Genomic DNA, 23429 nt, shown 5'->3' with positions numbered 1-23429 from the left:
ATATATGTAAATGTGTATATACACACATATGTATTAAATCCTGGTGTGGTGCTATGGGTTGATGCACTAGACTGCATGGTCATTTTGAACCCCAAGGTCGGCAGGTCAATCTCACCAGCAGCCACTCCTTGGAAACTCTCTGCAGGGTTACTATAAGTCGGAACCAACTCAACAGCACTTAACAACAACAATGTATGTGTATATATATGTGTGTGTATATGTATTGTTATTGCTGTTAAGTGCTCTGACTCAGTGATTCTGTATAGGGTTTCCTAGGAGGCGCTGGTGGATTTGAACTGTCGACCTATCAGTTCAAACTGACCTTGTAGTCCAGTGCATTATCCCGCAGCACCACACCAGGACTCCATATATATACATATACACATAAGTGCTGTGGTGCTTCAAATTCACCAGCCACTTCAGAAACCCTATACAGGGTCACTTGAAATTTGAAATGTCCTATTATAAATATGTTTTTAATTGCTCTGGGGCGTCTGTTGTTTTCTCTTAAAGAGCCCTGGTCACATACTGGCTAAACACTTGGCTGCTAATTAAAACTCCACTGATTCAAACTCACTTAGATGCTCCATGGGAGAAAAATGCGGTGGTCTGCTTCCCTAAAGATTTACAGCCTTGGAAATCCTATGAAGCAGTTCTATTCTGCCCCATTCCTCCCTAATCCCTAAACATCCTCATCCCCTTCATTCAATCTCCCATTTATCCAGTAGAGCAACTGATTGGCCTGCTGTGGGTCATGTGTCCTTTCCTTGGCAGAGAAGGATGGGCTACCTAACTTGACAAAATATAGGATTTCCAATCTTTACAGAGGCAGGCAGTCATGACTTTCTCCCTTGGAGTACCTGGTGGGTTAGAACTGCTAACTTTTCCATTAGCAATTGAGCACTTAACCACCGTGTTGCTAGGACTGACTCCTCACTGCACCAAACAGAAATGGTCTATGTGATAGGAACAAGAACCAATGATACTGAAGAAAGAAGTCCAAGCTGTATTGAAGGCATTGGTGAAAAACAAGACTCTAGGAGTTGGTGGAATACAAATTGAACTCTTTCAATAAACTGATGCAGCAGTGGAAGCCCTCATTCATCTATGCCAAGAAATATGGAAGACAGTTTCCTGGCCAATTGATTTGAAGAGATCCGTATTTGTACCCATTCCCAAGAAAGGTGGTCCAACAGAATGTGGAAATCATCAAACAATATCATTAATACCACATGCAAGAAAAATTTTGCTGAAAATAATTTAAAAACAGTTGCAACAGTACATTGCCAGGGAACAACCAGAAACTCAAGCCAAATTCAAAAGAGGATGTAGAATGAGGGTTATCACTGCTGACATCAGATGGATCTTGACTGAAAGCAGAGAAAACCAGAAAGATGTTTACTTGTGCTTTATTGACCATTCAAAGGCTTTTGACTGCGTGGATCATGACAAACTGTGAATAGCATTGTCAAGAATGGGTAGTCCAGAACACTTAATTGTGCTCATGAGGAACACACATACAGACCAAGAGGCAGTCATTTGAACAGAACAAGGGGATACTGAATGGTTTATCAGGGAAGTTGTGTACCAGGGCTGTGTCCTTTTACCACACTTCTTCAGTTTGTATGCTGAACAAATTATCCATGAAGTTGGATTATATGAAGAAAAATATGGCATCAGGGTTTGAGGAAGACACATTAACAAACCTGTGATATGCAGATGATACAACCTTGTGTGATGAAAGTGACTTAAAATACTTACTGATGAAAATCAAAGACCACAGCCTTTAAGTATGGATTACACCTCATTGTAAAGAAAACAAAAATCCTCACCACTGGACCAATAAATAACATCATGATAAATGGAGAAAAGATTAGAGTTGTCAAAGATTTCATTTTGTTAAGATCCACAATCAACACTCATGGAAGTAACAGTCAACCAATCAAATAACGTATTTCATTAGGAAAATCTGTGGCACAAGACCTCTTTAAGGTTTTCAAGAGCGAAAATATCAGTATGTAAATTAAATGAATATCAGTTTGAAGACTGACCCAAACCATGGTATTTTCAATTGCCTCATATGCATGTGAGAGTTGGGTAATGAATAGGACAGATTGTAGAAGAATCAATATATTTGAATTATGATGTTGGAGAAGAATATTGAAAGTACCATAGACGGCCAGAAGAACACACAAATCTGTGTTGGAAGAAGTATAGCCAGAATGCTCCTTAGAAGCCAGGATAGCAAGACTTCATGCCTCATACTTCAGACATGTTATCAAGGAGGGACCAGTCACTAGAGAAGAACATCATGATTGGTAAAGTGAAAAAGACAAAGACCCCCAATGAGATGGATTGGCACAGTGACAGCAGCAATGGATATGAGGGTGACACGAAACTGGTCAGTGTTTTGTTCTCTTATACATGGAGTTGCTTTGAGTCGGAACTGACTACAACAACCAGGACTCCTTAGGGGAGGGTGGGTTAACTAAAGCCTTCCTCCCCTCCATTTAAAAATCCTTCCCCTCCTTTTCCTGATGTGTTTGTATTTAAAATGGTGATTTGGATATGTTTCATGTAACTGTGCACAGGGAGAGGAAGGAACTGTGTGCTGGACACAGATATTGACATGTATTTGTGTGTCACCTTTGTGACTCTGTATAAAGGCATACCTCAGAGATACTGTCCAATAAACTGAGTTCACAATAAAGTGAGTCATATGAATGTTTTGGTTTTCTTATAAAAGTTATGTTTCCACTATACTGTAGTCTATAAAGGGTACATTATGAAAAAGTTAAAAAATATTGTGAGAATTACCAAACTGTGACACAGAGACAGGAAGTGAACACATGCTGTTGGAAAAATGTCTGCCACCCATAGACTTGCTGAATGAAGGGCTCATTGTAAATTGTCAATTTGTTTAAAAAAATATATAAAAAAATTTCAGTATCTGTGAAGTGCAGTAAAGGAAAGCACAATAAACAAGGTATGCCTGTCTCATGCAGACTACGTACTTTCAAAGACATAGCACTACATTAAATCAAAATACTGCTGGAAAATTGATTTGTCCCTAGAATGCTGCATGTAATTCCTGCTGGTTATATAGGTCTGTCTTAACTGTCTCTCTATGCTTAGGTCTTGAATGGTGAGATCTCAAAGGGTGGTTCAGATTGGAAACAGCTGCAACAAGGCCCAGCTACCTTGGATGGTGTCAGTATCCCCAGATGACATACAAATGAGCACATATTCCAAGCAAGTTTTTCTTAGACTTGGAACCACCATTTACCTAGCAGATCTCCCACCCAAGTGGGACCCAGGGGGGCAAAAAATGAAAGAATATGAAAAGAAATGGACTTGGTCCACGTGCCTCCAAAAGACCAAAGGTAGTCAGAGTGAACTCAAATCATCTGATGGAACAGATCCAATATTTTAACACCAATTCTCAAGCCTCAGATGTGAGCCTGGCTGTTGGCAGACAACCAACGCTGTCATATTTAATTTTTAGATTTGGCTGTTTGATCTGGCCCAGTGTGAGGCTGTGTGTTTGATGGGATGTACAAGGGTTGAGGAAGATGCCTGGGGAGATGGCCTGGGTCCTAGTTCAGTGACTTACCAGCTGTGTGACCTTGGACAAGCCATTCACTCTGTTGAGAGTCAAATTTCTCATCTGTACAATGAAAGAAACAAGCCCTGCCATGTTTGCATCGTGGAGAGTTGCGCAGAACAAATGAGATGGCGTTGGGCAACTACCAAAGCACTATGCAAATGACCAGCATAATTAGGCTCACAGGCAGAACATGAAATCCTTTCTTCATTTAATTTACATACTGTGGATTTGTACTCCTCATTCTTGTGGCAACATCTTTTTGAGACTATCATTTTGAGACTTAGGATTGATATGACATATACTTATATTTAGGAGCTCTGGTAGCGTAGTGGTTATGAATCGGGCAGCGAACCGCAAGGTCAGCAGTTCGAAACTACCAGCTGCTCCTCAGGAGAAAGATGAGGCTTTCTGCTCCCATAAAGATGTACAGCCTCGGAAACCCTGTACAGGGTCGCAATGGGTCGGAACCGACTCGATAGCACTTAACAACAACAACAACATATTTATATTTGGAGTTCTAGTGTGGCCCTGTGGGTTAATGCGCCACACTGCAAAGCCATTTGAACTGAAGGGTTGGCAGTTCAAGCTCACCAGCATCTCCTTGGAAACCCTATACAGGGTCACTATGGGTCGGAACCAACTCGACGGCACTTAACAACAACAAATACTTATATTTGGGAGTGCTCTATAGGATAAGCACTGAACTGCTAACTATAAGGTCGGTGGTCCAAGATCACCAGCTGCTCTGTGGGAGAAAGATGAGCTTTCTGCTCCTGTAAAAATATACAACCTGGAAACTATACAGGATCACTGTGAGTCGGAACTAACTCAATAGCACTTAACAACAACAACATATTTGTATATATAGTTCTGGTGTAGTGCTATAGGATAAGCACTGGACTGCTAACTACAAGGTTGGTGGATCAAACCCACCAGCCCTCCTTGGAAACCCTATACAGGGTCACTATGAATCAAACTCAACGGCACTTAATAACATCCTTATTCATCCTCAGAGTCCTTTGAGATAAAGAAAAAACTGGATTATAAGGAAAAATAGACCAGAGAGATGGTAGCCCAGGGCACAGAGAATCCCACCTTGATCTTTCTTTCCTAAATGATGAGACCAGTTGCCATTGAATTAATTCTGATGCATGACTCCAAGTATGTCAGAGTAGAATTGCACTCAAGGTTTTCAATGACTGATTTCATGGAAGTGCATCAAGAGGTCTTTCTTCCAAAGCTCCCAAATGGACTCGAACCTCCAACTTTTCAGTTGGCAGCTGAGCAAGGACTCCCTCCTAGCTGACATTCACTCTAAAACCAGAGATGCTGATCAAAAGTTAAGCTCACAATTCCCCAAACTTTCCTTTCTTTTTCTGTACCTTCTCTCTCTGGAGGCAGGTGCTGGGTTTATGTGTTGCTGTCTAGAGCCATGTAGAACACAACATCTAGTACTGTGTGTGTTTGATAAATACCTGTAATGGTGGTGGGGGTTCTGTGCCATGGAGTCGGTTCTGACTCATAGCAACCCAGTATAGGGTTTCTGAGGATGTAAATTTTCATGGGATCAGAAAGCCTCATCTTTCTCTCACAGAACAGCTGGTAGTTTTGAACTGCTGACCTCAAAATTAGCAGCCCAACTCGTAACCACTACTCTACTAGAGCTCCTTAAACACCTATAATAGAGGGAAATAATAAAAACAGAGCTCTAGAATGGATCTTTTATAAGCATTATCCGAGATTTCTGAAACCACAAATCAAGAAACATGTTTACTAGGTTTCAACCAGTCTGAGATGCATTGATCCTGACACACCATTTTTATGTACCACAAAGAAAGAAAAATCTGTATTCATTAAACTAGGACAAAATGCTTCCTTTTGTTTTGTTTTGTTTTGTTTTTAACTTTCATTGTGAACAATTCATACACATTTTGTTTCATGTCATTGGTTGCAAATCCCCACAATGTAACATCACTTATCCCACTTCCTGCATTGTTTGTTTCCATTTCTCCTCCTCTCCTACCTCTTCTTGACTTCTGAACTTTGTCCTTAGGTAAATGCTGCCCTTTTGATCTCAAATGCTTGATTATTCTAAGGTGTGTGTACCTCACTAGTGTTACTGTTCCCCTTATAGACCTGTCTGTTGTTTGACTGAAAATTGAGCCATGGGGTGAGTTCATTTCCACACCTGAAGGGTAGCTAAGGACCATCATCTTAGTGGCTCCACCACTCTCTGTCCAAGCCTGATATTTTTTATGAGTTGACACAACGCCTTCTTATTGTGTTATTAAGACATGTCTTGATCTCATATATATTAAAATGCTTCTTAAATGTGCATCTTGGAATAAATGAAATGTAATATGTTTATCTCTTCCAAAGGGTAAAGCTTTCTTCTTTTGGTCCTCATGCATTATTAGATTAAAATCAGCTGCCATCCAGTTGAACCTGACTCATGACGACCGTTTGTATGTCAGAGTAGAGCTGTACTCCACAGGGTTCTCAGTGGCTGAGTTTTTTGAGAAATAGACTACTAGGCCTTTCTTCCAAAGTTCCTCTGGGTGGACTCAAATCTCCAACCTTTCAATTAGCAGTCGAGTCATGTGCACCACCCAGAACTTTATTATTAGATTGGCAAACTCCAAATCTGTCTCACTTTCTGTTATCAGCGCCTTGCACTTACATGTGTTATGTAATCATGTGTGCTAACTGGGAACATTAATTCTATTTTCCTTACGAAGGAAAGGAAACATTAATTCTATTTTCCTTACAAAGTCCCTCTGGGCTTGGATGTAATTTTAGGTTAGCATAGATTGTAAAATACTTGTCAGAGCCTAAATCATTTATTCTATGTTCTGTTATTTATTACAAGACTTGTAAGAATAAGCAATGTTTAAGGGCATTTGCAGGTCTATTGTGTTTTCTTTCTCCCAAACAGTGCTTTTATTGTTGCTTATTTAATATTTGTTTTGGGCTGCTTTGCTGTTATTATTTAGTTTGTCCTGAGTTCAGGTTGTTATTGTGTGATGTCAAATAAATTCCAGCTCATAGTGATCCTGTTAAGACAGAGTAGAACTGCCCCATTGGGGTCCCTAGGCTGACATCTTTAAGGAAGCAGACTGCCACGTCTTTCTTCCTCAGAGAGGTTGATAAGTTCAAAATGCTACCTTTTGGCTAGCAGCCGAGTGCTTGAGCATTGCACCATCAGGGCTCCTTTAAATTCAGGTAAAGCAATTGAACTGTGTGTTTCCCATTGCACAGAGGAAATAGGCATGAACAGACTGAAGTGTTGAGAGTGCATTAGTTTTCTGGGTTAAATAGGACACTTTCATCAAACACAAGGGAGGAATTTATAGTCTCTGGGCAGAAGGGGATATGAGGAACACAGGGAAATGAAAATACAATTCCCATGACAATCCTTTGTAAATTGTTCTGTGGTCCAGTTCTTACATTTACATCTTTGTTCATCAGCTTTTCTTGCCCATTTGGGGCAAGAACACCCTACCTGTTCTGTCTGCTCTGTAATTACCTCCCTGCATCCCTTTGGTCCATCAGGACTTTATTTATACACCACAGCAAAGACAGTCACATAGAGCATGGATCTCTAGGCACTAAGTCAAGTCCCTGGGGGTTACAAATGGTTTGTGCTCAACCACTAACCTGGTGAAGAAAGGTTTGGTAATCTTCCTCCAAAGAGATGAGTCAAAGAAACCCTATGGAGCAGTTCTACTCTGTAACACATGAGGTCGGCACGAGTCAGAATTTAGAGGCTAAATTCTGATCTGATGGGGAGGAATGGTCCAAAATATTACCATCACTGTACCTGCATCCTAACAATTACTTCAGTACCAGGGTACTTGCTCCCCACAGGGGATGCAAGGGCTCATTTCTGTGATGATGAATGTCAGAAGCAGGTGGGAAGATGCTAATGTTTGACCACTGCTACTAATGCACATTTTGCCCACTGTTCTCTCCCTTGCAGTCTGAATACCACTATGAGTACACGGCGTGTGACAGCACAGGTTCCAGGTGGAGGGTCGCCGTGCCGCATACCCCGGGCCTGTGCACCAGCCTCCCTGACCCCGTCAAGGGCACCGAGTGCTGTAAGCAGCCATCACTTTCCAGGGCCACTCTGCCCCTCAGCCTTGGCCATCACCCCCAGCTAGCCCCTTCCTGACTATGCAGTTTCCTCCCGGAATCAGATTTTTCCTCCCGGGGAGCCTCTGCCCTCAACCCTTCTGAAATTGTGTGCCAAAATTTCATTCCATGGATGCAGACTGAGTATGTGAATTTGCTTGTAATTATTTTTTTAATTTAAATCCCATCAGAGGCTATGCATATGCAATTCCAGCTGTGTGCCATTCAGATATGTTTTTTTTTTTTTTCTGCTGCTGACGTCTATTTTCTCATTTTGTCTGTGCATTTCAATCCAATCTACACTCACCAGGCACAGTCATTAGGGAAGACTACAGTTCGTTTTTGTTCTTGAAAAAGAAGCCAGAGAAGATAAGTGTATGCAGCCACAGACCTTTAAAATGCACTGGGCACCAGTTTAGGAAACAAAGCTCTCCTCTCTGACTGGGGGGATCTGACTGTGCAATTAAAAAGGCAGTGGCTTGCCTGCAGTTCACATCCCTACCTCTGTGGCTCGGTAGTCATAACTTTTCTGCAATTGATAGTTATTTCCCCTGCACAGTTCTCTTGGGAATGCAAAGGGGACAGGAATAAAAATCAGGGACTAGAATTAAATCAATATTCGAAGACTTGGAAAAGAGCTTGAGGGTATTTAAACTCTAAAATGGGCTTAGCACAGTGCCTGCTAAATAAATGAATGGGTAGTGTTAAAATCTGAGACGTGACTAATAAGAACAAAGGGCCTATCTGCTGTGAGCTCATCTGACTTTACTAAGCTACTACTCTGTGCAAGCACTGTGTTGTGCATGTACTGTGTGACCCACAAAGATGGATCAGGCACAGAGTCTGCCTCCAGAATTTGGTGAAGAGAGCAGGCAGTCATTTATCCATTCATTTTTTCAGCAAACCTTCATGGAGCTGCTACTGTAGATGGCTGTGCCAGATGGAGCCAGCCATCATTGGAGGATCTCCTAGCCTAGTGGGAGATAGATGTTAATACAATGTGATAATGCAGTATGACAAAGAATGGGTGTGGCAGTACTTAGGGATCAGGAACCAATAAGAGAACCACTTGAGCAAAATTTTGAAGGTGGGAACACAATGAACACATTAAGGGAAGAGCAAGTGGTGTCCAGGTGGTGGCAACACAAAGAAGGTGATGGAAAAGGTTGGGGTGGAGATTGAGCTGCTAAGTTAGCTTGGGGGCAAACTGTGGAAGACTTTGGATGCCAGGCTGAGAACTTAATTCTATAGCTAAAGGAGAGTGCCTGGTTATTTTTTAAGTAAAGGGGAAATAGTACCAGATGACTGTTTTAGAAAGATACCCCTAGACACAGAATGAGTATAAACAAGGAATGAGGATTTAGTTAAGAGGACATTACAATGGTGGTTGTTGATTTAAGAGGTCATGAAAATTTCACCTAGCATGGTGGTGGTGGAATCAAAAAGAAGGAGACAGAGCCCAGAGATACAAGGAGCAAACTCAAGGCTGAAGGGCCCATTCCAAGGGGTTAGCCCCATAAACCCTGCCATCTGCTCCACTGGAGAACTCTCACAGTGGCTAAAGCACCTCGTCCTAGGAAATGTCAGGGACAAACCAAAGTTCTGCAGCAAGACAGAGCTTCCATGCTCTGAATTTGGGTTTTGGTTTGTTTTAAAAATAATAACAGCTTTATTGAGATAAGTAGTCCTGTTGATGGTGTGAGCTAAGTGTTGAACTGCTAATCAAAAGTTTCAAAGTTCAACTTTGATCAGCAGGTCAACCTACCAGCTGCTCTGTAGGAGAGAGATGAGGCTGTCCATTCCTGTAAAGATTTACAGCCTCAGAAACCCTACGGAGCAGTTCTACTCTGTCCTACAGGGGCTCTATGGGCTGGAGTTCACTTGATGGCAGTGGTTTATAGTGGGTTTTATTGAGATACGATTCACATACCGTGAAATGCATTCCTTTAACGTGTACAATTTCGTGGTTGTTAGTACAATTATGACTACTGGTGTGGCACTGTAGGATCAGCACTGGACTGTGAACCACAAGGTCTGTAGTTCAAATGCACCAGCTGCTCCTCGGTGGAAACCCCATACAGGGTCGCTATAAATCGAAACCGACTTGATGGCACTTAACAACCACAACAGTATAAACAAAGAATTGTGCAGCCATCACTACTATATAATTTCGGAAAATGTTCATCACTGCAAAAAAAAAACATCAACCAAAAAAAACAACAAAAATGTGTACCCATTAGCAATCTCTTCCCACCCATCCCTTCCCTTAGCCTCTAGCATCCACGAATCTATTTCCTGTTTCCGGAATTTGCTCTTCTGGACATTTCATGTAAATAGAACCATGCAATGTGTCACCGCCCTGAATCCTAACTAGCCAAACTAGATCCCAATCCTGGGTTTTCTCCTTTAGGATGTCCACAACCCATCTACTTCTCCTGAGATGCCAGTGGTCTCACCACCGCTCCCCTTTGGCCCCTTTCTGTTTTCTAGCCTTCTCTTGCAACGCTGGGGAGTTTCTGGATATGAAGGACCAGTCGTGTAAGCCTTGCGCTGAGGGCCGCTACTCCCTGGGCACCGGCATCCGGTTCGATGAGTGGGATGAGCTGCCGCATGGTTTTGCCAACCTTGCAGCCAACATGGAGATGGAAGACGGTGTGACGGAGACATCAGGGAACTGCACTTCGTGAGTGCTCCCTGTCCTGGGGAAGGGGCTGCAGGGAGCGCTGAGCAGGAGGAGGGAGGAGACAGGGACCCAAACTGCCCAGTGAAGGTGGAGCCCGTCCCCTGGACTACTGGTTCCAACTTTCACCACAGCACACATTTACTGACCAGAGCTTAACAGAGACTGACAGACATTTTGAGAAGTGAGAAACATAGGGGAATAGTGCCTTGGAGACTATGGTTAAATGGCCCAATGCACTTAAAAAACTAAACCCAATTGGTGGTCACACTATAGAATTTTAGATCAGCCTCTAAACTTCCTCTCCTCCATTGGAACACCTTGTACAAAGGATTGGGTATCTTTCTGGCTTTGATGTTAACTTCTAATACTGGTTCTGTCAAACCTGGGTTCGTGGGTTTGCAGGGAGATGAGTAGAACCAGAGCTTTAGTCAGTGGGAGTCCTGGTGTGGCACTGGGGGTTAATGCTCTAGGCCGCAGAGTCAGTTTAAACTGCAAGGTCAGCAATTCAAGCTCACCAGCCGCTCCTTGGAAACCCTATTCATGGTCGCTATGGGTTGGAATCAACTTGAAGGCACCTAACAAGAAGCTAAGATCTACCATAGCCCTGGGACCCTGATGACCAGAGTTTTTCTGGCTTAGAAGGTCTCTGACAATAATTAAAAAGTTCAGTCCAGGGTGCGTGGAGAACTGGTAAGCAAGCTAGCCCTAGCATATCTTTGTACATTTAAATCCAGGGATAGGAATTGAGTTATATGCTCTCTCTCTGCCAGGGGAGTCCCCGATGGTATAAATGGTTAATGTGCTTGAGTGGTAACTGAAAGTTTGGAGGTTCAGGTCCTTGGAAAGAAAGTCTGGTGACCGATTTCAAAAAGAGCATCCATTGTGACCCCTATGGAGTACAGTTCTAGTCTGATATACATGAAGTTATGATGAGTCAAAATCAACTCAATAGCAACTGGCTTTTAATGAGCCAGCACTATGCAGAAAGCTTTCTATATACCATCTGCCATAATCCCACAAGGACTCTGTGGAATAGGTAGTGTTGTTTCCATTATACAAACAAGGGACTGGAGTCTCAGAGAAGTTACGTGACTTTCTCTTTATAACCCAGTTTTCAGCTGGTGAATTTGGAATTCAAACCTAGCCCCATGCTCCACCTTCAAATGACTTTTGTTGTGTATAAGGTGATGTTGGGAGATGGGGAAAAAAAGCACAAGGTGTCAATATGTAAAAGGCAATCGTATAGACTGCTGTTTGTTAAATATCCACAATGCATATGGGAGGAAGGTAAACGAAAGTTCCTCTTCTACCCAAGCTATTAAATGGATTTTAAAAACCTTAATAATTGCATTACCCTTGGATTTCTAAAACTGATGGCAACTTCTCAGATTCCTCTACTCAAATCTAAACTTGTCATTGTCTGAACCCAGCAGCAGGCATTTAATCGTCCAATTTTATTGTTACTTTAGAGTTCAACTTTATGTGTCGAAGTCATTAGAATGACAAGGCCAGGCTTGGTTGTGGAGACAGAGATAAAACTGGATGGGGGAGGCAGTGATTAGAGCTGAAGAGAGAGGGAATATGTGGGTTTAGACAACCAACCCCCACTTGTCATAATAGAAAATGTGATTTGCCCTGGACGAGGTGTGGGCCTGACTCATTCTGTCAACTCCTGCCTGTGCAAAGAAAGGGTTTCTCATTTCCCTGGGGTCTTCTCTGAGAGTCCAGATATCATTATCTCTCAGCCAGGCAGGATGTGGGCCCCTTAATAACACTTCTCAGAGAGGCACACAGTGTTTCAGGAATGGGCTATCCAGGCACCACAGCATCCTTGCTAGGGAGGGAAAAGATTCTTCTCCTCTGCAGAAATGGTCAGAAAATGGACACTTCAGAAAGGCAATGACTAAGCTAGTGCCAAGAACCCAAGCATCAGGCTTTGCTGTTCAATTACTTACCCTAAACTAAACCCATTGCCTCCAATCTGACCCGAGTCAACGTCACCTCCTGTCAGTTCTACCACAAGAGACTCCCAGCTTGTCTCTGCACCCACTCCTGCCTCCTCCAGGTCAAAGTTCACTCAGCAGCCAGACTGACCTTAAAGCGCAAATCCTATCACAGTAGTTTCCTACTCACAATTCTATAAATTCCTATTGCTCTTGGGATAAAATCCAGTACCTTCCCATGGACTACAAGACTCTTTCCATTCTGGCCTCTGGCCTCTGGCCTCTGCCCATTTCTCCAGTTTCCCTCTTATTATGTTCCAGTCACACTGACTACCATGTTCCCTCCCTCCTCAGGGCCTGTGAACACACGTCTCCATTTCTTCTCCTAGCTGGCTCCCATTTCTCTCTTAGCTCTCAGCCTAAGTGTCACTTCCTAACCCTACAGACTCCTATTACACATTCTTATATCATCATGTGTTTCCCTTTATGTCCTTTATTACTGTTATTGTTAAAGGGAGCTCTGGCAGCACAGTGGTTAAGCTCTCGCCTGTTAGCCTAAAGATCAGTGGGTTGAACACACCAGTCACATCACTTGAGACAGATGTGGCAGCCTGCTTCCGTAAAGATTTACAGCCTTGGAAACCCTATGGAGTAGTTATACCCCATTCTATAGAGTCCTGGTGTGGCGTTGTGGGTTAATGCACCAGACTGCAAAGCTGTTTGATCTGCAAGGTCGGTGGTTCAAGCTCACCAGCTGCTCCTCGGAAACCCTATACAGGGTCGTTATGGGTCAGAATTGACTCAATGGCACTTAACAACAACAACATAGAGTCTCTATGAGTCAGAATTGACTCGGCAGCCATAGTTTGATTTTCTGATGCTTTTTTTTTTTTTTTTATGAATTGGCTGGAGGTTTATAGGGCAGATCTCAATCATCAGTTATCCATTCAACAATTTATGCACGTTTTGTTTCATCTCATTGATTGCAGTCCCCTCAATGTACCATCACTTATCCTACTTCCTGCCTGTTTCCTGTTTCCAGTCCTCCGTCTTCCCTTCTGAACTTTGTCCTTGGGTAAACACTGCTCTTTTGAGCTCAAATGATTGATTATACTAAGGTGTGTGTACCTCACTAGTGTTACTGTTCCCCTTATAGACCTGTGTATTATTTGACTGAAAGTTGAGTTCTAGACCTAAAAGGTGACTAAGGGCCATAGTCTTGGGGCTTTCACCAGACAAGTAAACCTGTTTTGTTTGTTTGCTTATTCTGTTTTATGATTTTGAGTTTTGTTCCACATTTTCCTCCCACTCTATCCAGGACCTTCAAATGTAATCCCTTTCAAAGCAGTTGATAGCAGTATCCAGGCCCCATCTACATCTTCTGGCAGTAGGGCCTTGAAGACTAATGATTGTGTGGCCGTTAGTCCATTTGGGCTAAATGTTTCCATGGGTCTTAGATTTTCATCACTTTTCTTTCCTCTAGAAAAGAGATCGTTATTATTTGATGGTTAAGTTTCTGTGTCTGTTAATTAACCGAGGTTGAAGTTCAAGCCCACCAGCTGCTCCTTGGAAACCCTTTACAGGGTCGCTGTGAGTCAGAACCAACTCAACAGCACTTCATAACAACAACAACCAGAAGCAGAATACAGGCTCCAGGAGAGAAGGGATATGGGGTCCATCCTGTTCATTGCCATGTCTCCGGGTTCTAATAGAGTGTCCAACATACAGTAGACATGGAATAAATGATCAAGAACAAAGTAGGCCAACTGAACAGTTTCCAAGGTGGTGTCCTGGTTCTTTAGGGGATCATGCATGGCTCCCGGGTAGAGGTTCCAGGGCTAAGGTGCTGGGAACAGTCAGAGCTCAGAGACTGGGGATCTGGCGGTGAAGAGTGTATCATAGAAAGACTGTTGTGTATGAGTGAAGAAGATACTGGGAGGTGAAAATGAGAATGAGAGAAGCATGGAAATATTAAAGAGCTCTCCAATAAGCAAATGCTTATTGTTGTTAGTTGAGTTGCCCTCGAGTGGACTCCATCTCATGGTGACCTTAATGTCTAACAGAAAACAATGCTGTTCAGTCTTGCACTGTCTTCATGATCGCTGGTATTCTCCAGTCCAGTGTTGTGACTATTGGATCATTGATTCATCTCCTTGAAGGTGTCCTTCATTTTTGTATGATGTCATTTTCTAGTGATTGGTGGCTCCTGATAGTCACATAGACCACAGTTTACCAGCAGTACTAGGATGGCTGGGAGGAGGAATTGGGAGTTATTGCATAAGGAATACTGAGGATCTGTTAGGGTTTTGAAAAAATGTGGAAACAGATAGTGATGGTGATTGTACAAACATGGAGAGAATAATAATTAATGTCACTAGATTATACAGATAAAAATGGTTGAATTGGTGACTATTTTGTTACATATATTTCACAACAATATTTAAAAAAGAGAGAGAGGTCTCAAACATTGAAAAATCCTAAGTTTACCTGTACAGTTTCTTCCTTTTTTCATGAATTTATGACACAGCATCATACAGTGGGAGTAGGCAAAGTGCCACAGTCCTTGGATGGCCAAGTAGGCAAGAGTACCTCTGTGAAAACCTCTGCTTCTCCAGGGCCATGGTGAAATGATGTGTATAGGCATATCACAGCTAAATGGCCTTAGACACATTTCCTAACCACCTTGTACCTCAGTTTTCTTATCCTAGAAATGAGGATAAAAAAATATACCCTCTCATAGGTTGAAAAAAGGATTAATGAGGTGACTGTTGTTGTTCTTATAGTTGCTGTAAAGTCAGTTCTGACTCATGGTAACCTCAAGTGTGTCAGAGTAGAACTGTGTCCAGAGGGTTTTCCAAGACTGAATCAATGGCTGATTTTTAGTAGCAAACACATTGCACTTTTCAAGAGACCTCAATAAGGTGATACCTGTAGAGAATTTAGAACAATGTCCAGACTAGAAATCAGTCAAAACATATTGTTACTATTGAGTATGAAATGATCTTCACCAGGGATAACTCTGACAAAAATCAGAATTTGCAAATGTAACCCACTTACAGCAGCATCCTTTTAATAATTCATCAAACTTAAGGAGTTATTTATAGCTGATTCTGTGTAGCACATCAGCATTAAGCATCACCTGTTTCAATAAGAAGAAAGCAAAGCCATTTAGATTAGCTGAGATATTTTGGATGGGTTCAGCTTAGGTTTTCTGAATATGGTCTCCTTTTGACAATAACTGACTAATGGATGAAGAGCTGAAAATGTGTTATTTTGGGAAGCACAGGGGGAAACCTGTGGACTAATTTTGGGTTCCCTTAAAACCAAGCCTCCTAGTCAATATTAAGTATTAAGTACCTGGAGACCCAGGCTGGTCTCAGGCAAAACAGTGAAATATTGGGGTTGTATTTGGTTCCCACTTTCATCTATATAATCCCCCCAGGCCCCGCTATATGCCAGGCCCAGTGTTTGGTCCTGGGAATACAATCCCATTGCCAAACTGTCTCTCACCTCTTAGGCCTTCCCACATGGTGTTCCCTCTTTCTGGAGCACATTTCCTCCTCCCTCCTTCTGTTTAATTCTTAGGATAAAACTTATCTCCTCTAGGAAATCCTTCTTGACTCCTTTACCTGCCTTTGCTATCTGAGGAGGATAACTATGATCTCTGCCTTCACAGCATCTAAAGGCCAACCAGGAAGACAGATGCTTAAATAAAGTTAAAATAAAGTGTGATCAGGAGAGGAAGCCCAAATTGCAAATAAAGAAAAGATGCTGAACCTTAGCAATAATCAGGGAAATAAGGTTAAAAGCACAATGAGCCATTACCTCACATCACATCATATTGGCAACAACATTAGAATCTGATGGTACCAAATTTGAGGCGGATGAGGAGCAACAGGAACTCTGATGCTGCTGGTGGGATATTAATTGGTACAACCGCTTTGGAGACCAATGTGGCAGTAGCTGGTCCAGTTGTGAAGTTCATATTTCCTCTTACCCAGCAGTTCTTCTCCCAAGCATGTGTACAAGGAGACAGGAACAAGAGTGTTCACAGCTGGGTGAGCACTCCACAGAAAAATCAAAAGCCATCAGTGTCTACTAACAAGTAAGTAGAAATAAATGTGGTAGAAACACACAAGGGAATATTATACAGTAGTGAAAATAAAAGAAGTAGAGTTACATATATGAATATGGATGGAGCTCACAACATATTTACACTGCCACCCTCACCCCAAAAAAGCATGTTGACGAATATCTAAGCAAGCAAAACAGTATCATAGAGTATGTTGTTTAGAGATACGTACATGGTTAGTAAGGGATAGAGAACTACATGCGGAATGATAAACACCAAATTCAGGAAAATGGTTACTTGGCAGTGGGGAAGAAAGTGTCTGATAGGAAAAGGGGGTCAGGTTAGCCAGGGGTGCACAGGCTTTCTTAACAGGGTCTTGGATACATGAGGGTTCAATATACCTTTGTATATGTCTTCAATATTTCTTAATACATTTTAAATAAATAAAATAGAGTCTCCTGGTGTGGTATTATAGGATCAGCACCAGATTGCCAACCATAAGACTGGCAGTTCAAACCTACCAACTGCTCCTTGGAAACCCTATACAGGGTCGTTATGAATTAGAAGCGACTCGCCAGCACTTAGCAACAACAACAAAATAGGGTAGAATTAGGCTGCGATAAGGAAAACAGAGAGCTAGAGGTGACTAAAGGAGTAAAGGTGGACTATGCCAATTCTAAGACATGAATAGGAGTTATACAAAAGGAGGGAAGAGGAAGTGTGTTCCAGGAAGTGGGAACAAACAGCATGTGGAAAGAACCAGAGGTGAGAGAAATTTAGCAAAGAGACTGAAAGAAATTCTGTATGACTGACACATAGAGAATGAACAAGGCATTTGGACTCTATTCTAAACAATAGGAAGGAAGTCATGAGGATTTTACTTAGCGAAGTCACAAGGTCAGATTTCTTCCTGGAGGATCTCTCTGGCCACAGTGTGGAGAAGGGGCTGAAGGGGGCAGGACTAGGTGCAGGGAGACAAACTAAGAGACTATGGGCGGAGATGATGGTGAGTTGGGGGGTTGGGTGGGGGAACCTTGAGCAGGGTAGGCAGATTTGAGAGCTATTTAGAAGGTAAAATAGACATGATGGGATTGGGTCTGCGGTTCTTTAGATTTCTCCTTTCCCAAGAAAACCAGTTACCTATATCATCTTACAGTGGACATTTCCAGGCAAACAGGCTGGACTAGTCTGGACCTCCAAGTATGAAGGAACAGATGTGTCTATTGACGATTTTTGACAACTTTAGAGTTGGGCAGGTCTGGGTTTGAATCCCAACTCTACCATTTACTCACTGGGTGATATTTTGTAACGTAGTCTCCAAGCCACAGTTTCATCATCAGTTCAATGGGGGGAAATAAAGAAAGCATGGATATAAAACATTTAGTTCAATACTTGGCAGATTGTAAGCAACCAAATAAAGGTTATCCATGCCCCCATCTCATCTGCCATCTATTTCTGGGTTGTTGTCAAGTGCCATTGAGTCTGTTCTGACTCATAGCAACCCTGTATAGGGTTTCCCAGGCAGCTGGTCCAGTGTTTATCCTACAATACTATTTCTGGGTAGTTCTACAGAATGCAGTGGGGTGAGTGGACAGAAGAATTGTATTCCTCTTAAACAGCCTTGGAGATTCTTTTAATAATATTCATCACGGAAAATTTTCAAAAGCATCGATTTGTAATTCCCCAAGGAACAGGAACCTAACAGAACTTAAGACCTATGTGTTGCTCCCAGAAGGATGGGCTATGTCCCTGCCTGTGACCCCGGCTCCCATCCCCACACAGGTCCAAGTGGGTTCCTCGGGGTGACTACATCGCCTCCAACACCGACGAGTGCACGGCCACGCTGATGTATGCTGTCAACCTGAAGCAGTCGGGCACGGTCAACTTTGAGTACTACTATCCAGACAGCAGCATCATCTTTGAGTTTTTTGTAAGCCACTAGCCAAGTGGGAGGGTGGGATGTCGAGAGTCCCGGAGGCCCAGACTCATTTGTAGAAGTCACACAGTAGGCCAGCTGGGGAAAGCTGCACAGCGGTTTTCCTTCTGGGTGAGTTAAGGCTTCAAGAGGTGAGGAGAATAGGCAGATGTTGGAGACCTCTGAGGAGGAAGAGTGAAGTCTGGGAGATTTCTAGATGTTTGTCCTGCTCAGACATGAAAATAGCATATGAACACTTCTGGTTATAATTAATTTCTTTGATGTCACTTTGTGTTTGTGCAACTAGCTCCAATCCTACTTCAAGGCTCATGGATTCTGACTCAGTCCCTAAAGGGAATTGGCAACTAAAGGAAATGCTATAGTCTCTTTCTGAGGTGGTGGAATATGGTTGTATTGCTCCCATGACTTGATCCCAAAGACCACCAGAAGGGCCTCTGGAATATTGAAGCAATGTGGAATAAGGAACTCATTTCCTCAGAAAGCTAAGATTTGATCCCAACCTCCTGCTGCTCCAGGTGCAGAATGACCAGTGCCAGCCCAATGTGGACGATTCCAGGTGGATCAAAACCACAGAGAAAGGATGGGAAATCCACAGTGTGGGTATCATACTTTCCTTCTTCCTGGCGACTTCAGAAAAGGGCCTAAGGCTGTCCTTCACAGAGTGCTTCCTCTCTGTCTGGGCTTCCATCTCTGTCCCTAAAGAACAGGACCTGCCAATGATGAGGATGCTATAGTCAGCCTCCTTGAGATGCTGGAACATGAGTGTGGGCTAAGTGCAGGGTTTTCTTCTAGGGATGGAGGATGGGTGAGTAGAAACAGCGAGAAATAATGGGATAATAGCATATCATCAGCAGCACCATCAAGTCTCTTCATGGGTCTCGCCATAAGAGATGCTCATATGTCTGAATAAATAGTGGGAAGGGGACATGAGAGGGTTGTAAGAACAGGCTTAGAAGGAGAAAAGAAAAGCTAAAATGGTAGGAAGAGCCAAGCTGAGGAGTTGAGGGAGAGGATCAGAGTAGGCAGTCACGCCAGCTGTAAGAAGAAGAATCTCAGAGAGAGGTTAATCCAATAATCTCTGCTACTTCAATAACTCCAGTTTGTGCTTGTTAGGTGGAGCTAAATCGAGGCAATAATGTCCTGTTTTGGAGAACCACAGCCTTCTCTTTGTGGTCCAAAGCACCAAAACCAGTGCTGGTGAGAAACATCGCAATAACAGGTAAAGAGTGCAGGGTCCCATAAGGGTGTGGAGCTGTGAACCCCTGCCTCTTGATTTTGGTGGGCGGGTGGGAATCAGTCCCCAGGGACTCAACCTCTGGACTCAGCCCTTGCTTGTCTGTGTTATTCTTCCTCCCTAGGGGTGGCCTACACTTCAGAATGCTTCCCTTGCAAGCCTGGCACGTATGCAGCCAAGCAGGGCTCCTCTTTCTGCAAACTTTGCCCAGCGAACGCCTACTCCAATAAAGGAGAAACGTCCTGCCACCAGTGCGACGGGGACAAATACTCAGGTGGGGTTTCTGAAGGTGGGCAAAGATTGGTGTGGGTCACCACCCACAGGGCAAAAGCAGGAAGTAGAGCTGTCCTTTTGGCCAAGCTGAAGATGATCATTCTTAAATACTGGACCAAAAGGTCGGTGGTTCAATTCCATTAGCCTCTCCTCAGGAACTCTACACAGGGTCGCTATGAGTCAGAACACTTAATCATAACCACTACCACCAAAGTCAGTTTGAACAGTAAGGTTGGTGGTTCAAGCTCACCAGCCACTTCTCAGGAACCCTATACAGGATCACTATGGGTCGGAACCTACTTGACAGCAGTTAACAACAACAAAATATGTTATAAGCATCTAATGTTTTAGGACTCCTGGTTTGGGGCTGTAGGATAAGCACTGGACTGTAAACCACAAGGTCAGCAATTCAAACCCACCAACTGCTCCTTGGAAACCCTATTCAGGGTCCCTATGAGTCAGAACAACTCGACAGAACTTAACAACAAAAATGTGTTATATAGAAGCCCTGGTATGGTGCTGTAGGTAAGCACTGGATTACTAACTGCAAGGTCTGTGGTTCAAACCTACCAGCTGTTCCTTGAAAGCCCTATACAGACAGGGGTGCTGTGAGTCTAAACTGACTCAAGCCATTTAACAAGAGCAACAATGTGTTATAACATGCTTTGTTGTTGTTAAGTGCCACCTAGTCAGTTCCAACTCACAGCAACCCTGTATAGGGTTTCCAAGGCTATAAATCTTTGCAGAAGTAGAAGCCCCCATCTTTCTATCATGAAGTGACTGGTAGACTTGAACCATCTGTGATTAGAAGTCCAGTGTTTATCCTACCAAGCCTTCACATAACTCTTCATATAACATGCTGCTGTTGTTGTTGAGTGCCATCGAACCAGTACCGACTCAAAACGACCTTATGCGCAACAGAATGAAACACTGCCCAGTTCTGTGCAAACCTAACAATCTTTGCTTTGTTTGAGCCCATTGCTGCTGCCACTATGCCAATCCATCTCACTGGGGATCTTCTTCTTTTTTTCCAACCATCCTCTTTACCAAACATGATATCCTTCTGAGGGACTAGTTCCTCCTGATAATATGTCCAAAGTATGAGAAACGAAGACTGCCCATCCTGGCTTCCAAGGGGCACTCTGGCTGTACTTCTTCCAACACAGATTATTTTGTTCTTTTGGCAGCCAATGGCACTTTCAACATTCTCCTCCAACACCATAACTCAAATGCATCAACTCTTCTATGGTCTTCCTTATTCACTGTCCAGCTTTCACATGCATATGAGGTTATTGCAAATACCATGGCTTGGGTCATGTGCACTTTAGTCTGCAAACTGACATCTTTGCTCTTTAGCATTTTATAGAGATCTTGTGCAACAGATATGCCTAATGCAATGCATTGTTTGATTTCTTTCTTTTTGAATTAAATACTTTGTAGCATGGATCATCAGATGGCTATGACTCCTTTTCTTTCTGTTCTTTGCTAAGTTTAATATTTATGTGTAGAATTATGCCTATGCACAGTATTTACCTTTAAAAAAAAAAGGTAAGGGCATTCTCTTTGGATCTCTTGATTTCCATCTGGTTGCTAATGTTGTTGTCAAGGACCACCGAGCCGGCTCCGACTCACAGCGACCCTGCATAGGGTCTCCAAGGAGAGGCCGGTGGGCCCAAACTACTGACCCTGTGGTCAGTAGTCCAGCACCCATCCCACAGCGCCACACTGGGACTCCTTTTAAAACTATTTGCCGTAAGTCTAATTAATAATCATCATAATAATAAAATGATCAGGAGAATTAGTTGTAAAGCATCTCTAGAATTGGGTAACAATACCAGAAGTCATTGTCTTTCAGTTTACTTTCTGCATGGCTTAGCATTATTACCAAAGTAATGAGGTTGATGTGTCCATTCTCCATTCTGGGGCTTTGTTTATCTTTGAGAAAACACTGCTACAAAAGAGACAAGCTCCTTTTATTCCGCCAGGTTTCTCTGGCATTGCCTCCAATGTCCCAGAACAGTGGCCTATAGTGGTGCAAAAGATTCTTGCCTATAACCCTCATACTTGTAAAATAAGAGATTATAAAATTTTGTTGGCTTTTTTTTTTTGTATTATTTACGTTATCTGATATAAGCGCTGGACTTCTAACCACAAGCAAGGTGGCCTGAACCCACCAGTCATTTTGCGTGAGAAAGATGAGGCTTTCTGTTCTCACAAAGGCTAACAGTCTCAGAAACCCTATACAGGATCCATGAGTCAGAACAGTTTGGCAATACTCAACAGAAACAGCTTTATACTTTATTTTGTTTTACCTTTTTTTTTTTTGTACGTTTGATCTCCTGCTCAGTACATCATGCTTATAGTCCCACTCTTCCTTGCATGTGTTGTTATTGTTATTGAATGCTGTTGAGTCTATTCTGATCCACAACAACCTTGCATAGTATTTCCGAGAAGCGGTTGGTGGGTTCAAACCACCAACCCTACAGCCAGCAGTCCAGTGCTTTCCTTACAGTACCACACCAGGACTAGTTTTATATTTCTTTTCAAGACTAATGCAGTCTTCCTTTTCTCTCTTAATTTCCTTTATTCTTTAAAAAAGAGCTAGGAGGATGAACTTAGATGATTATGATTAATTTGATATAGTATTTAAATTGAATTTTCAGACCAATCTTCCATTAATAAGTTTTAAGCTAACTTACTTTTGGTAATATAAACTTGAGATATTTATTGGGTGACAGTTTGTTATTTTTCATATATCAGATATCGACCACCTATAAAGGAGCTCTGGTAGCATAGTGGTTACGAATCGGACTGCAAACCTCAAGGTCAGCAGTTCGAAACTACCAGCTGTTCCGCAGGAGAAAAATGAGGCTTTCTGCTCCCATAAAGATTTACAGCCTCAGAAACCCTGTACAGGGTCGCTATGAGTTGGAACAGACTCCACAGCACATCATCAAAGGAGCTCTGGTAACATACTGGTTATGAGCTGGGCTGCTAACCTCAGGGTCAGCAGTTCAAAACTACCAGCCATTCCTTGGGGGAAAGATGAGGCTTTCTGCTCCTGTAAAGATTTACAGCCTCAGAAATCCTATGCAGGGTCACTATGAGTTAGAACCGACTCCACAGCATACGAGCACCACATACCCAGTGTCAAAATTCAGAGTATTTAGTTATACTAGTGCTAGTAAAAGTTGAGATGCGAGGTATGTTAAAATGAACTCCACCACCTGACTGTCCCTTATTCACTCCAGTATTCATAACTAATCAACCACACAGGTTAATGTCCCATTCTTTTGAACTTTAAATTTTTTCCCTTTCCATCAAATCTTACCTATATATATCCCAAAATTTTATCTATATAGATATGTTGTTGTTAAGTGCTGTCGAGTTGGCTCTGACTCACAGCGATTCCACATAGGCCCTCTGAGGAGAGTCTGGTAAACCTGAACTGCCAACGCTGGAGCCCAAGCCAACCTTGGAGTCCAGTGCATTAATCCACAGCTCCACACCACGACTCCATATATGTATATGTATTATATATGTTGTT

General features: G+C 42.6%; 1 protein-coding gene across 3 annotated transcripts in view; it reads left to right on the top strand.

Annotated features, from left to right (window-relative positions):
* Positions 1 to 23429, top strand: part of KIAA1324 (KIAA1324 ortholog) — a 106522-nt gene that overhangs the window by 47033 nt on the left and 36060 nt on the right. The window contains exons 2-7 of one of the 3 annotated variants that reach the window (XM_006865967.1): positions 7587 to 7707; positions 10232 to 10424; positions 18222 to 18369; positions 18891 to 18971; positions 19489 to 19594; positions 19734 to 19883. In XM_006865967.1, the coding sequence (XP_006866029.1) occupies positions 7587 to 7707; positions 10232 to 10424; positions 18222 to 18369; positions 18891 to 18971; positions 19489 to 19594; positions 19734 to 19883 (799 nt within the window). The remainder of the gene's footprint in view (positions 1 to 7586; positions 7708 to 10231; positions 10425 to 18221; positions 18370 to 18890; positions 18972 to 19488; positions 19595 to 19733; positions 19884 to 23429) is intronic. The other 2 variants (XM_006865969.1, XM_006865968.1) reach the window with 2 other exon arrangements.

This window comes from Chrysochloris asiatica, unplaced genomic scaffold, assembly GCF_000296735.1.
Source record: "Chrysochloris asiatica unplaced genomic scaffold, ChrAsi1.0 scaffold00085, whole genome shotgun sequence".
NCBI lineage: Eukaryota > Metazoa > Chordata > Mammalia > Afrosoricida > Chrysochloridae > Chrysochloris > Chrysochloris asiatica.
The sequence above is the reverse complement of the archived record's forward strand: the minus strand, read 5'-3'. Positions and strand labels throughout refer to the sequence as shown.